Source organism: Nannobrachium achirus (assembly GCF_963921795.1).
Source record: "Nannobrachium achirus genome assembly, chromosome: 24".
Lineage (NCBI taxonomy): Eukaryota > Metazoa > Chordata > Actinopteri > Myctophiformes > Myctophidae > Nannobrachium > Nannobrachium achirus.
The window spans coordinates 41,592,113-41,607,297 of record NC_137831.1 but is presented as its reverse complement, the minus strand read 5'-3'; the positions used below and the strand labels follow the sequence as shown (position 1 = coordinate 41,607,297).

Below are 15,185 nucleotides of genomic sequence, written 5' to 3'. Positions count from 1 at the left end.
TGGTATATTCCCAGGTTCCGCAGGTCAGCTGCACAGGTGCAATGCATTACTGTTAATTGTGGCGCGTTTACTAACATGCTAAGTTATCAGCACTTGAACAACCGTTCCAGGCTGCCATATCCAGCCCAAGAAACTGTAGAAACCTGTGTAAAAAAAACTGACAAAACTAGTTTTTGTTTAGACATTGTGCGCGAGGCGTTGTGAGCATGTAGATCGGCTATTTTCACAATAGAACTATGTTATACAAAATGTAATGCCATGAGGACTCCCATCTTTGCCATACCCTAGCTTTTGCTGAACTGACGCCACTGGAGAGAGCTGTCCAACGTGGTTGGTCCGACATCCCCCAAACTGGGTTGAGATTTGGTGTCTGTGACCAGGGACGTGCGGAGAATGTTAGAGAGGCAGGGGCTGAAGTGAAATTTCTAAAAGGGCCTTTTGGTTGAAATATCGAAAATAGCAGACCTCCAAGCTCACAATGCGTCGTGCTTGCGACACATTGTGAGCTTTGAAATTTGGCTATTTTCGGTGCGTAATACCACACTGAGCTAAGTATAATCAAGTCAATACAGGAGATGTGGCGTAACGGCATGGATTTCTACACGGAGAGGGCAATTCTTTCAACATAAGACGCTGCATTCAAGTTCAGGAGAGTTTGGACAAGGCAATTCTCTTGAATGCTGCCTTCAGGTATGGCATGGGAAGAGGGCATTTGCATTTCATACACCATAAGTAAAAATCACACCCAATGTGAAGTGAGCGGTGGTCGTGCTTGAATAAGCAGACTAGGATTTAAGTCTAGGATGTACAGGCTATGCCACACACACACGTTTTGCTGTGGCAAAACGCTGAGGAAAAAGGCTACAGACATACGACATATGACATCACTAGACAAACATGATGCTATGCACTCACATTTTACTATGGCAAAACGCTGAGGAAAAAGGCTACAGACACACGCACAGCCACTTATAGGAGCGGTTCGCATCGCTCAAAAACTGCATTCATGGTCTGTACAGGGCACTTTTTACAGACAGATAAAAGGGGCAGGGGCTCGAGCCCCCTTTGATGTCTATGCGTGCACGTGCCTGTCTGTGACGGCCATAGCAAGTGATTCACATCATTTCCACGCTCGTCAAGCCCTTCAGGGACGCCTCGTGCACTGTGTGTGTGGACGGGGATCGTTCCCATTCCAGAAGAGACCGTGACATCAGCCATATGTTTCATCATAGGACAAAGGTGAGGCGATCACTCAGAATAACCTATTACTTCGCGGTGACCCTTCCCTTTAACCCATTTAAGCCTAGAATTATGGAATGCTTTAACCAGTGAAAAATAGCAGATATACAAGCTCACAGCGCGGCACCGAGTGCCGCGCTGCAAGCTTGTAGATCTGCTATTTTTGAAAAAACGTGATATATACTGTATATATATATATATATATATATATATATATATAATTATAATTTTTTTTTTAGTCTTTGAATAAATCTTTTTGAAAGCGAACATTTGTAACTCAAATATTTGCTTCTGGGGGTCCCTGATACAATATTTTGAGATGGGGGGGGGGGGGTCCCTGGAACAACATATTTTGAGATGGGGTCTGTGGCCAAATACATGCAGTTTTGGGGGTCCTTGGCATGAAACATTTTGAGAACCACTGACAGAAACATAGTTAAAAAAAAAAAAAAAAAAAAACCTTAGAAGGATTTAGAAGACCCTTATAGAATCGGGTCAAAATATTCAAAGATTTGCACAAATTTTCAAGATTTTTCAAAAATAGACGTGCTGTGAGCTTGTAGATCTGCTATTTTTTTAATATTTAAAGCATAAAATATTGCGTAATAATGTGTTCAGGCCTAAATGAGTTTAAATGAGAAAGTCCTGCCAGGAAAATGTCCCCCCCGCAGCATTTCTGAGCCACCGGACCCCCGTCCGGGCCCCCTCTAAATGCGTGACCCCCATCTATGGGTGGCATGCCACACATGCACTTGCCCACTTGTGGAGAATGATGATGAAGGATAACTCATCTGACCGCCATTACGTTCTTCTCCGCAGACCAGTGCCTGTGGTTTTGCACCACTGAATAGGGGGGTAACATAAAAGTAACTTTTAAATATAAATCCATGAATGTCTCTTTGTCTATCTGTTCTGGTTATTATGTTGTTAAATTACAGTAAAATAACTACAAATGCAAAATGTTACAAAATAGTCACTTTAACAAGGTATTATAATGATATTCTCCACACTTGTATTCTCCTCATCTTGACAAATGGTACAGGTGCAATTCATTATTGTTAATTGTGGCACGTTTATAGCCTATGTCAAGTTTAGCTGCACTTGAACAACCGTTCCGGCTGCCATATCCAGCCCAAGAAACTGTAGAAACGGGGGGAAAAATGTAATGTACTTCATAAAACTAGACCAGGTCAACCTGGTTGTGCCAGACCCCCTGTCTGTCATCATCATTTATGACATCATGCCTTTTGTAGGCATGTCATCATCATGTCATCATCATATATACCCTTTATATAGAAAACCCGGACAGACCGACATTTGCTTATGTAGGCCTACCCATTTCATGGGTCTGGCAATAAATGTATCATGCATGTTGCTAAGGTATGGCAACATGACTCATGTCTTGCACGTGCGCGAAGGCGCGCGTGCCAGACACCAGTCATGTTGCCACACCTTAGCTTTTTCTGAACTGACGCCACTGATGAAGACCAAGAAGCTGATCGTAGACAACAGCAGTGGTTCTCAACCTGTGGGCCGTGGATCACTCGTGGGCCCGCACACTAAGAGCTATATTCTCATAGCCTGGGTGCCAGCCTGCTACGCCACGTTCCATGAATTGGTTTTGTCACTTTTGTCACGTCGTCGCTGATTGGATGTTGTTCCAATGAATCAGAGTAGGGTAGCTACGTCATCAGCCAGCCAATACACCATGGTCCCGTCCCGCACCACAGACCAATCGGAAGCAGCAAAAGAGATTTCCGTCTGTAAATCCATACAGTTCCATATACTACACCGAATGCATATAACTCCTGCCCTTAAAAACAAAATGGATCCTAGTGCGTCCCCACTTTGTTTCAAATGCAAAACAGAACATTCTAAGATAGACTCCTTTTATAAAACCTGGGACCCGTATTTAAGGTTTATTGGACCCATGCTGTCTGCTGCTGTGCTTATAGGGGATTCCCTTGTCAGCCCTGACCTCTGTTTCTCAGTGTTTTGTTTTGTCTTGCTGTTTCTGGACTGCTGCTGAATGGTGCTCCGGTGAATGTCGTTCCGATCTGGGTTGGGTGTCTGCCCTCTCCATGCTGAGGGGCTTGTGGGGGGCTGGGGATTGATTCCACCTCTCATCTATGTTTAGACTTTTCCATTTTTACTTCATGGTGTTGTGTCTGAGCTGTTTTTGTTGTCGTGTTCCGTTTTCCTGTTTGTCTTCTTATTATATTTATGTTGTTTATATATTGTATGTTTTAAAATCTTTATAAATATATTCTTCCAAAAAAAAAAAGCTTGGGCCCAGGCCAGAAAGAAATGTCATGACTTGACGGGCTCGGTCGTGGAGGTAGTTAGTGATGAGAATTTTCTATTGTCATCAAGTTGATGACCCAAGCCAGAAGTACGATGAGAAACTTTCATTGACTTCCTTTCAAATTCTTCCTCCTCAAAGTCTCTGCGACGTAGAGCTGGAAAAACTCCCCCATTTTTACGTGGTGTAAATAAGTCATGCTGAGCTTGCTTCATAGCCTAAATGGCAATTCAAACAATATAAAATCTAAAGATTCTAGAAATGACAAGCAGATAGATAGATAGATAGATACCTTTCATTTTCTGTTTGAAACTTCACAGGAGGTGAAGTAACAGAATGTGTAGCCTTCGAAGGCGGCATAGCTAAGGGGTAGAGAAACCGTTATTAGAGCACAAAGGGTTCCCGAAGGGTTCCCAGTTCGAATCCGGGCTCCCCCTGAGTTAATGTCGAAGAGTCCTTGAGCAAGACTCTGAACCCCTTGTTGCTCCCGGTGAGTAGGTTGGTTGGTTCCTCCGCCACCGGTGTATGAATGTGTGTGTGAATGGGTGAATGTAATGCACAATCTATGTAAAGCGCCTTGGATAAAAACGCTATATAAATGCACCATTTACCATTTATTTATTGTTTCGTTCTGCTTAAGCATGGCCTGAGTGCCAGGTCAGTGCCATCTGCATGTGGAGATGATGGTTTATCATCGGAATAGGTTTGAAGCTCTTATGTGGTGTGGACCATAGACATAGAAAGGTAGACGCCTCCTTCGGCTAGGGGGCGTATGCATTGAGCAACTAAGGGAATCTTCATCGCTTCCGTGTTCATTGCTTCTGTGTGCGTCACACATACACAGTCGGTAAGCCAATCAGAGGCAGGTGGTGGCTGGTCTTTATGCAGCCTGTAAGAACAGCTGAGCAGCGCAACATCGGAACTGGCTCTGTTGAATTGAATTGTAGTCCTTGGATAAGTCCTGGAAAAGACAGGAAGATGAGGGCAGCTGTCCATTGCTCATCGTTTGACAGAATATATATCCCTGCCTATCTGACTCTCACAGTAAGCTCTATCCGTAAAGACGTTCCCTTGGTTGTACTCAGACTAAATGTGATGTTTAAAAACCCTGTCACATCTTATTCAGGTCGGCCAGAGCTCTGGTCTGACGTCACACAACACAAACCGTTGACATCATTCATAATAACACCGATTTGCACATCTGACAGTTGCAATTCATCCATGAATGTGAATTTAGTTGAATCATTGAATCAAGTTGATGACCAAACCCGGAAGTAGGCAGCTGGCAGTCTTGAAATTTCACGGCACACTTTTGCCCCGTTGCCCCTATCCATGCCAAACTAACCACCCTCATTTCTCCATGATGAGGGGGTTGCGGGGGGCAGGGGATTGATTCCATTTCTCATCTATGTTTAGACTTTTCTATTTTACTTCATGGTGTTGTGTCTGAGCTGTTTTTGTTGTTGTATTTTGTTTTCCAGTTTGTCTTCTTATTTCTCATATCTCATATATTATGTTTATGTTGTTTATATATTGTATGTTTAAAAATGTTTATAAACATATTCTTCAAAAAAAAGAAAAAGAAAAAGAAAAAAAAGCTTGGAACCATGCCAGAAAGAAATGTCATGACTTGACGGGCTCGGTCGTGGAGGTAGTTAGTGATGAGAATCTTCTATAAGCTTTCATTGACTTCCTTTCAAATGCTTCCTCCTCAAAGTCTCTGCGACGTAGAGCTGGAAAAAACTCCCCCACAACATAATTAATTTTTTTACGTGGCGTAAATAAGTCTTGCTGTCAATTAAAGTAGTAGAAACCAATCGAGCTTGCTTCATAGCCTAAATGGCAATTCAAACAATATAAAATCTAAAGATTTTAGAAATGACAAGCAGATCATTTTTCCATTTGAAACTTAATTTGTAACAGAATGTGTAGGAGTTGTGCATGAGTTGAGCCGCCTGGATCGTCGGGTTTCGTTCCGCTTAAGCATGGCCTGAGTGGTCAGCAGCATCTGCTGGACAACTCAGTTGGTGAAGTGTGGAGATGATGGTTTGTCTTCGGAATGTGTTTGAAGCTCTTATGTGGTGTGGACATGCTGGTGCCTCTTCAGGTTACTTAACACACTGAAACCCTTGTCACACTGCTTACACACAAAGGGTTTTTCTCCACTGTGGACACGCTGGTGGTTCTTCAGAGAACCTAACAGACGGAAACCCTTGTCACACTGTTTACACACAAAGGGGTTTTCTCTAGTGTGGATACACTGGTGTGACTTCAGGGTACCTTGGTGACTGAAACTCTTGTCACACTCTCTACACACAAAGGGTTTTTCCCCAGTGTGGATACGTTGGTGTGTCTTCAGGCTACTTAACACACTGAAACAGAGGTCACACTGTTTACAACAGTAAGGTTTTTCTCCACTGTGGATACGCTGGTGCTTCTTCAGAGAATGGAACTCACTGAAACCCTTGTCACAATGTTTACACACGAAGGGTTTTTCTCCAGTATGGAAACGCTGGTGTGTCTTCAGGTTACTTAACTCACTGAAACCCTTGTCACACTGTTTACAGACAAAGGGTTTTTCTCCAGTATGGACACGCTGGTGCTTCTCCAGAGAACCCAACAGACTGAAACTCTTGTCACACTGTTTACAGACGTAGGGTCTTTCTCCTGTGTGGACATGCAGGTGTGCCTTCAGGTTACTTAACTGACTGAAACCCTTGTCACACTGATTACACCAGAAAGGTTTTTCTTTGGTGTGGACACGCTGGTGTGCCTTCAGGTTACCTAACCGACTGAAACCCTTGTCACACTGTTTACACACAAAGGGTTTTTCTCCACTGTGGACACGCTGATGTGCCTTCAGGTTACATAACAGACTGAAACCCTTGTCACATTGTTTACACTGGTAAGGTTTTTCTTTGGTGTGGACATGCTGTGTCGATAGACTCGATACCTCAATGAAACTCTTATCACATAAGAGGTTTTCTTTCCAGTGTAAGTCATCAAATGTTTCTTTACTTCTCCTGGCTGTGTTGAAGTCCTCGCAAGATCTTGGTTGGTCTGTGACTCCGTGTTTCTGGCTGGTTACACAGCTGGTGATTGTCCGACAGAAATATGAGGGCAGCTGTCTATTGCTCATCATTTGACAGTATATATCCCTGCCTATCTGACTCTCACAGTAAACTCTATCTGTAAAGACTTTCCCTTGGTCGTACTCAGACTAAATGTGATGTTTAAAAACCCTGTCACATCTTATTCAGGTCAACCAGAGCTCTGGTCTGACGTCACACAACACATACCGTTGACATCATTCATAATAACACCGATTTGCACATCTGACAGTTGCAATTCATCCATCAGTGAATTTAGTTGAATCATTGAATCAAGTTGATGACCAAACCCGGAAGTAGGCAGCTGGCAGTCTTGAAATGTCATTAAAGGGGCGTGACACAGCCAAAACAGCTAATTAAGGCTATCAAATTAGCCAATTTTTTTAATGATGTCATGTACCCCCATGTTAAATGACCCAATCAAATTAATTTATTGTAGTTACTGTACTGAAAGTAGTACTTTCTGTACAGTAACTGAAATAAATTAATTTGATTGGGCTAATTTGGGGGGAGGGGCGGAGTCGATTATCCATATCATTATCTTATGCCCCAAAAAAAGCTGTCCGAGGTGTGTTTCCGACTTTCTAAACCAACTATAAAACTATCAGTTCTAGGGGTAAAAAATATATAGCATTCACTATAAAATCAATGGTTAGACCGATAAAAAAGTACATGTCTTCTTCAAAAAAGGTGTCAAAAAAGGTGTACGAGGGTCAACACGCTTCTCCCCGTCTATGAGACGGTTTTGTCGGCCATACCCTGCTGTCTCTTGCCCTAACCTGACTGGAGCACCAGACCGACCGGAGCAAGCCATGTCCTGCTCCGGTCTGTGCGCTGTGCTCACCGGGGCACAGCGGCCGGACTGAGGTCCGTGCGTGGCTCATATCATACACTCTGTGTGTGTGTAGCCTGTGTGTGTGTGTGTGTGTGTGTGTGTGTGTGTGTGTGTGTGTGTGTGTGTGTGTGTGTGTACACACACAATAGCTCTCGCAAATAGCCGTGCGGTGCAGCGTTAGCCGGGCTACACGTTAACAACAAGCCATCACGTTGTGAGCGGCACCGCACGACAGACGAAGTATACATTGCGCGGCACCGCACGACGGACGAAGTATACATTCACTACTAACTGATACGGCCCGCCTCCTTTTCAGACTGTTTGAAGAAACACCACGTGACCTACTGTATCATAATGTTAAATTTCAGCCGGTGTCGCCACTCCTTTAAGCGTCCTGCGAAGCTTGCCAAGAGTGTGGGACATACCGTACATACTGTACATACAAACAGACAAAGCCAGATGTAGGAGCAGTTAGCACCGCTCAAAAAATATATTTTTACTTTAACATTGAAAATGTACCGATACCGATAAATAGGAATACTGTGTTAGCTCCATTGATCAAAGCCCGGAACGCAATCGATTGATTGATTATCGATCAAAAAGAGAATTAAAATGTTTGCATGTTCTCCCCGTGTCTCCTAGGGTAGATACCCTCACAAAAACATGCAGCAATCCTGGTCTCTATAATGCCTCCCCCTGGCCAGCCGGGGGGCTTGATGGAGGGGAAAGGAACTGTTTAGAATAAGGTGTTCCTTCCAAGCACTACGTCCAAACCGGGGAAATCCCCCCTGTCGGGTGAAAAGAAACAACTTGGACTAAATGGTAAATGGTGCATTTATATAGCGCTTTTATCCAAAGCGCTTTACAGAGATTGCGCATTACATTCACCCATTCACGCACACATTCATACACCGGTGGCGGAGGAAACCATGCAAGGCACCAACCTGCTCACCGGGAGCAATGTGGGGTTCAGAGTCTTTCCCAAGGACCCTTCGACATTAACTCAGGGGGAGCCCGGATTCGAACTGGGAACCCTTTCGGGAACCCTTCGTGCTCTAATAACGATTTCTCTACCCCTGAGCTATGCCGCCCACTACTCATGCATAGCATAGAAGGAAGCATGAGATCAGTCCGTTGTCTCCCCAGGCGCAGCAGAGGGAGAGCAAAGCCCAGGATTACAGCTTAGGCAATTGGCACTGGGTGAAAAAAATTAAAGAGAAAAAGAAAAAGAAAAAGAGAATTAAAATAAAATGCACACGGCCCACTCATCTGACATCTACATGGAAGGCGGAGCAGAAGAGAGGGTCGGTGACTTCACATTCCTCGGCATGCCACAGGCGGCTGAAGAAATTCATGAGCATACGAGCCCCCACAGCGAGGACGTTTCACAACCACCGAGAGCGCCCCGGCGAGCGGCATTGTTATGGGAAGTGCACCGCCCCGGATCAACAGAGCGCTACAGAGGGGGCCACGGATGGCCCGGCACATCATTGTCTCCCTCGAGGGCAGACATACACGCCTGGCGGTGCGTATAACCAAGGAGGCTGAGCCGATCGTCGAAGACACTCGCCACCCCAGCCACGATCTGTTCGCACCGCAAACCGTCAGGCACGCGATAACCTAGGGCTGTCACGATTATGACATTTTACATGACGATTAATAGAGGGTATGCGCATGACATCATCATCATACCAGGAAGTTAAGCGGAAACACCTAATGAGTGGCAAAAAACTACTTTCTGGACTTGAAAGCCCATACATCCAAACAGAAAAGTCCTATCTGATTGCTTTAAACAATGTTAAACAACGTTAAACTCACTTTGCCACTCGATTTGCCATTCACTTTATGCATGCGCATACCCTCTATTGTCACTCAAATAATTGTGATTACCAATTTAATTGTGTTTTTGTCGTTGACAATTACGTTTCTGTAAGGCTAAGCCTCTGTCTAGGCTTTGAAATTGCACATGGCAGATATGACACGTATTACCTAAATATACAAAGAAACGAATGACAACGTTATATTTCAAAGAGAACATTGATAGTGGAAATAGCCGAGCTACAGGCTCACGACGCGTCACGATGAGCATGCAGATCTGCTATTTCCACTATTTTTGAATATGTTTGAAAATATAAGAAACATTTTCAACATGGACCGATTATGGAGATTATGACAGACGATTACGTACTAATCGTGACAGGCCTAGCTGAGTGGATCATCAAAGACACTCACCACCCCAGCCACAATCTGTTCGCACCGCTAGCAGGCAGGCGATACCACAACATGAAATGAACGAACGAACAGACAGACAGGGCATCGGTCTGCTGAACAGACACTGAGCTTAATCATACTTCATTTCATAATCATTTATGGATAACTTTATGACTGTGAGTGTGAATACATATACACGCCATTCCCACACAACTCATTATTTAATATCTGTTGCAAGTTGCAACCTGTACTGAGGTACTCTGCCTTTATTTATATGATTTAGTCTGTTGAGAACACGCTTTATGTTTCTATTTGATATTGTTTTGATGTCGGATGATAAATATTCTTTACCTCTATTATTATTGCACCCGAAGGTCGCAGCTTACTATGAGAAACGTCACAGCTTGTCCGCATCCGTCCGTCCGTCCGAGTAGACGTGTACACATTTTTACGGTCTATGGGTTTGCTGCTCTGACATCATGCTCTGATGTCACTGTGATGTCAGGGGAACAACTCTACCAGAATGGGTTTGCCGCTCTGACATCACGCTCTGGCTTCACTGTGATGTCACACTAACAGAATCCCTTTTATGCCCATTTGTGGAGTTCCCTGATGTCATCAATATTAATGATGCCCTGTTAGAGAGATCCCTGTGATGCCAAGGGGAACAATCCCTTTTATGCCCATAAATGGAGATTATTATTCATGTGACTGCAATTTGTGGGTAGCTAGCTTGTACAACATCTATTTTCACTCTTTTACACCTGTAAAATGAAGATGACGTGACAAAGTGAAGTTGAACTCCCTAATGGGCATCCGTTCTTGTAATGAGGGATTTACAACTTCCCACCCCAGTTTACTGATCTTATTTCCCACAGATTCCCGTAGATTTTGGCAGATGCCACTTGAGTCACCGTTCCTATGGAAACGCTAGCTCAGCCACTTGATCGGCCTTTGTGGCTGAGGCTGCTGCCATCTGGGCTCCGGTAATGAACCCTCTTCCAGTCACTTAGAGTGTTTACTCTGGCCATCGGGATACAAAACCCTGCTCAGCATTCTTTAAAGCGATTAATTTTTTTTTGGTCTTCCTAGAGTCTCTTCCAACCCCCCAAAACGGGGGGAGGGGGGGGGGGGGCAGAGTTAAAATCTGATTCTTTTGGGGGTCACGGCCTGAAAAGGTTGAGAACCACTGCTGTGTGTGTTTGGTGTCATCCGCACAGGGGCGTCACAAGGGGGGGGGGGGAAGTGGGACTGAGTTACCAGGGCCCAAGGTGGAGGGGCCTTAATTGCGACCGAAGGTCGCATTATACCCTGAAAAACCTTGTAGCTTGTCTGTCTGTCTGTCTGTCTGTCTGTCTGTCTGTCTGTCTGTCTGTCTGTCTGTCTGTCTGTCTGTCTGTCTGTCTGTCTGTCTGTACAGGAAGTGATGTCAGTCTGATGTCAGTGAGTCACAGTGATGTGGTCCAGAAAGACTCATATATGGGCATAAAAAGGATGTCACGTGACATCACTTCCTGTACTGACAGTCAGACAAGCTACGAGATTTCCATATAAAAGTCCATATATGGTCATTCCCAGAAAAAGAAAAAACCTTTTATGTTCATACATGGAGATTTCTGATGTCATAAATTCCAGGTCGAAAATGAGAACCTTAATTAGGGGACCATACATGGCCCATATATGGAGATCCACAGGCAAACCAAGGCCCTAACTCACCAAGGCCCTACTTGGCATTACTTACGTACATTCTATGCCCATAAATGGAGATTCCTATAATCCGCGTCATCAGTGCCCACACCCTAGGTGGGGTTGGCGATAGGGCCTTTCTGTGTGGTGTTTGCATGTTCTCCCCGTGTCTCCTAGGGTTGATACCCTCACAAAAACATGAACAAACTCCCCCCAGAATGACAACAACTAGAATCGTCAGAGAAACGACCCTGATGTCGCAAGTCACCCTGAGGTGTCTTACTAGTTATTTGATACTTTAGCTATTGAAAAATAGCAGATATACAAGCTCACAGCGCGGCACCGAGTGCCGCGCTGCGAGCTTGTAGATCTGCTATTTTTGAAAAGTCGTGAAAAATGTGTGCAAATATTTGAATACCTGACAGAAACACAGGTTTAAAAAAAAAAAAAAAAAAAAAAAAAAACCTTAGAAGGATTTAACCTTAGAAGGAACGTGCGCGTTCGCGCGCACGTCGGCCCAGGACATCTGCACCCCCATCTGGTCTCACCTGATTGGATGTAGAGAGTGGCACTGCAGGACGCGTTCCCGGCGGCGCTGACAGCTGTCACGCGGTACGTCCCCGCGTCGCCCGGCCGCAGCTGTCTTATGGCCAGGCTGTGAGTCTTCCCCTGGGACCTCACATCGCGGAGCGCGTCGCTCCTTATCTCCACGTTACCCTTATGCCAAGACACTGGAGCGATATGGAAGTTATGAACATCAGTGTCTGTTGTTGGCCCAGGTGGGAGTCACTCAGAGTCAGGAAAAAATACTCACATGTTGTGCTTAAGTGAAAGTATCAATACTAAGGATCGACCGATTATCGAAACGGGCGATAATCGAAGTCGATATTCATAACATTTATTAATATCGCAAAATATCGATATTGGAAAAAAAAGATGTCGAATTTGTCGATATATCTTTTTTATTATTTATTTATTTTTTACATATTGGTTACAGATTTTCACCGATTTCCTGCTGCGGAATGCGTTTTTAACGCTACTCTAGTATGTGGCGACTAGACATTTAGGATGGGAAAAATATATAAATTAATTAACCACTATTTCAAATTGAGGATACTTTTGTATTTTATTTTTTTTACTTAAAATGCATATCGGTTCATAATATCGGTTATCGGCCTCTTTGATCACAACTTATCGATATCGAAATCGAAGATGAAAATCCCATATCGGTCGACCCCTAATCAATACTGCACTATAGATGTACTCCGTTACAAGGAAAAGTCCAGAATTCAAAATGTACTTGAGTGAAAGTATGAAAGTATTGTCATCAAAATGTATTTAAAGTACCAAAAGTACAAAGTACAAAATGTTTGAACATTTTCAAACAGCCTAGGTATGAAATAGGGCTAAAGTGGTTTATGTATGTTTTATAATATTATAATTTATGTCCGCAAAGTAACTAAAGTTTTCAAATAATTGTAGTGGAGTAAAAGTACAATATTTGGATCCGAGATGTGGAGTAGTAGTAAAAGTATTGGAAATTGGAAATACTCAAGTAAAGTACAAATACTTCAAAAGTGTACTTAAGTACAGTACTTAAGTACATGTACTTAGTTACTTTACACCACTGTCAGATTGCACAAAAAAGGGTTTATGAAAATGTACTTTCAGATAAAGCAAACATTCTTGTAACTCAAATATTTGCTTCTGGGGAGTCCATGGAACAACATATTTTGAGATGGGGGTCCGCGGACAAATACATGTCACATTTTGGGGGTCCTAGACATGAAAAGGTTTGAGAACTACTGATTTAGAAGAAGGGTTTAGTCTAACCCTAAGACACGGGTAAAAAATATTCAAAGACCTTTTTTCACGATTCTTCAAAAATAGGATATCTACAAGCTTGCAGCGCGGCACTCGGTGCATATTTTTAGATGGGGGTCCGTGGACAAACACATGTAGTTTGGGGGGTCCTTGACATGAAAAGGTTTGAGAACCACTGATTTAGAAGACAAATATAATCGGGTCAAAGAAATATTCAAAGACGAAGATAAAATAATGGTTTAAGTAATAATGCGTTCCAAATTGCTGATATTCCTCCCTACCCGTAGGGGGCGGACTGCCGGTGACGGTGCAGGTCAGGGTGACCTCTGAGCCGGCGCGCGCCGTGGTGTCCTCCAGGGGCCTCTTGAACTGCGGGGGGCCCTCTTCGGGGCCCTCGTCGGCGGACATGTACGAGTCATCGGATGAGCCCCCTGCGAAGGAAAAAGCTCAAGATCATTTCACTCTCTAGGGCTTACTTTCTTAGAATCCGAATCAGACTCTGTTTGTCTTTGCAAACACAGTATGTTCACAAACAGGGAATTTGATTTGGTGCATTGCTCCCAGACAAGTCGAAAATAACAACCATACGGTGAGATGAGGTGAATAAAAGTATAGCGAATGAGAATATAAACGAGAATATTACTCTGGTCTGTTTTTGTCACAACATGACTTGAGTATATATTTCAATGGCTCCATGGGCAACAACGGAACAACGGACCGGCGGAACAATGAACGGACCCCCATGCACACGCACACGCCCACGCCCACACACACACACACACACACACACACACACACACACACACACTACACTATATCTACCGTTATACAGTTTTTAAAACAATACATGGAGTATTTGCTTGTGTTTTACAAACAGAACTTGGAGCAAACTGTCAACCATTCGGTACTTAAATTGTCCGCTATTACTCCTACAGTACTACTACTACTACTACTACTACTACTACTACTACTACTACTACTACTACTACATTATACTAAACAAGAATACATTTTCAGTGAAAAATAGCAGATCCACAAGCTCACAGAGCGGCACTGAGTGCTGCGCTGCGAGCTTGTAGATCTGCTATTTTTGAAAAGTTGTGAAAACAAATCTTTTAATGTACGTATTTTTAAAGCGAACATTTGTAACTGTGATGTTTATGTTTGCTTCTGGGGGGTTTGGGGTCCCTGGAACAACATATTTCGAGATGGGGGGGTCTCCCGTACCTTCCTCAGGAGAGCGGGGTTGCCCGGAACGCCCTTTCTTCTTGCCCTTGCGCTTCCCCCCTTCCTCGCGGCGGCTCTCCTCGTTGCCGGCCTCCTCCTCCTCCGCCTCCGCGCTCTCGTCCTCCACCACGATGGTGGGGATCGTAAGCTTCAAGGCCGGAGACGACGAACGCCCCGCCTCGGCTCCCCTCCTCCTCTTCTGCAGGGGGCTGATGGGCGGGGTGGGCGACGGGGTGAGCCGGGGGGGCTTGGACGGGTCCCTGGACCCGGCGGGGGGCGACGTCCTCTTCGCCGTCGGGCTGGGAGACCGGCTGCGGTCCACCCTGGCGTCCTCCGTGATGGAGGAGTCCCTCTCCGGGTGCGGTCTGAGCTGGGTCTTCTCCCGGTGGTCCTGGGACGGAGATGGAGGTTTGGGGGACGAGGCGGCGGCGGCGACGGGGGGATCCTTGGCGGTCGTCGGCGCGGAGGATGGCTTGGCGGCCGAAGAGCTCTGGGCGATTTCCCTGTGTGTCAAATACACATTGTTAAAAAAGTGACGTAATTCTGTCACAAAAACAAATGAACAGGAATTGGATTTCAAATGGTACGTGTTTAAAGGACAACTTTGTTTTTTTACAACAAGGGTTCACATTTTAGATTGTAATTAGAGAAAAGAAAAGATGGGTGTTAAAAGGTTTTCATTTACAGCTTTCGTTTTAGCGATTTTAGCGATTTTAGTAGTTTGATTTCAGTGGGTGGGGGCATGCGTACA

At 44.4% G+C, this 15,185-nt stretch overlaps 1 protein-coding gene across 1 annotated transcript in view; it reads right to left on the bottom strand.

The window, feature by feature from the left end:
- Positions 1 to 15,185, bottom strand: part of LOC308280309 (striated muscle preferentially expressed protein kinase-like) — a gene marked incomplete at both ends in the record, with an annotated part of 163,613 nt that overhangs the window by 73,244 nt on the left and 75,184 nt on the right. The window contains 3 exons of the mRNA XM_080720571.1: positions 11,932 to 12,114; positions 13,489 to 13,638; positions 14,435 to 14,937. Of these exons, the coding sequence (XP_080576697.1) occupies positions 11,932 to 12,114; positions 13,489 to 13,638; positions 14,435 to 14,937 (836 nt within the window). The remainder of the gene's footprint in view (positions 1 to 11,931; positions 12,115 to 13,488; positions 13,639 to 14,434; positions 14,938 to 15,185) is intronic.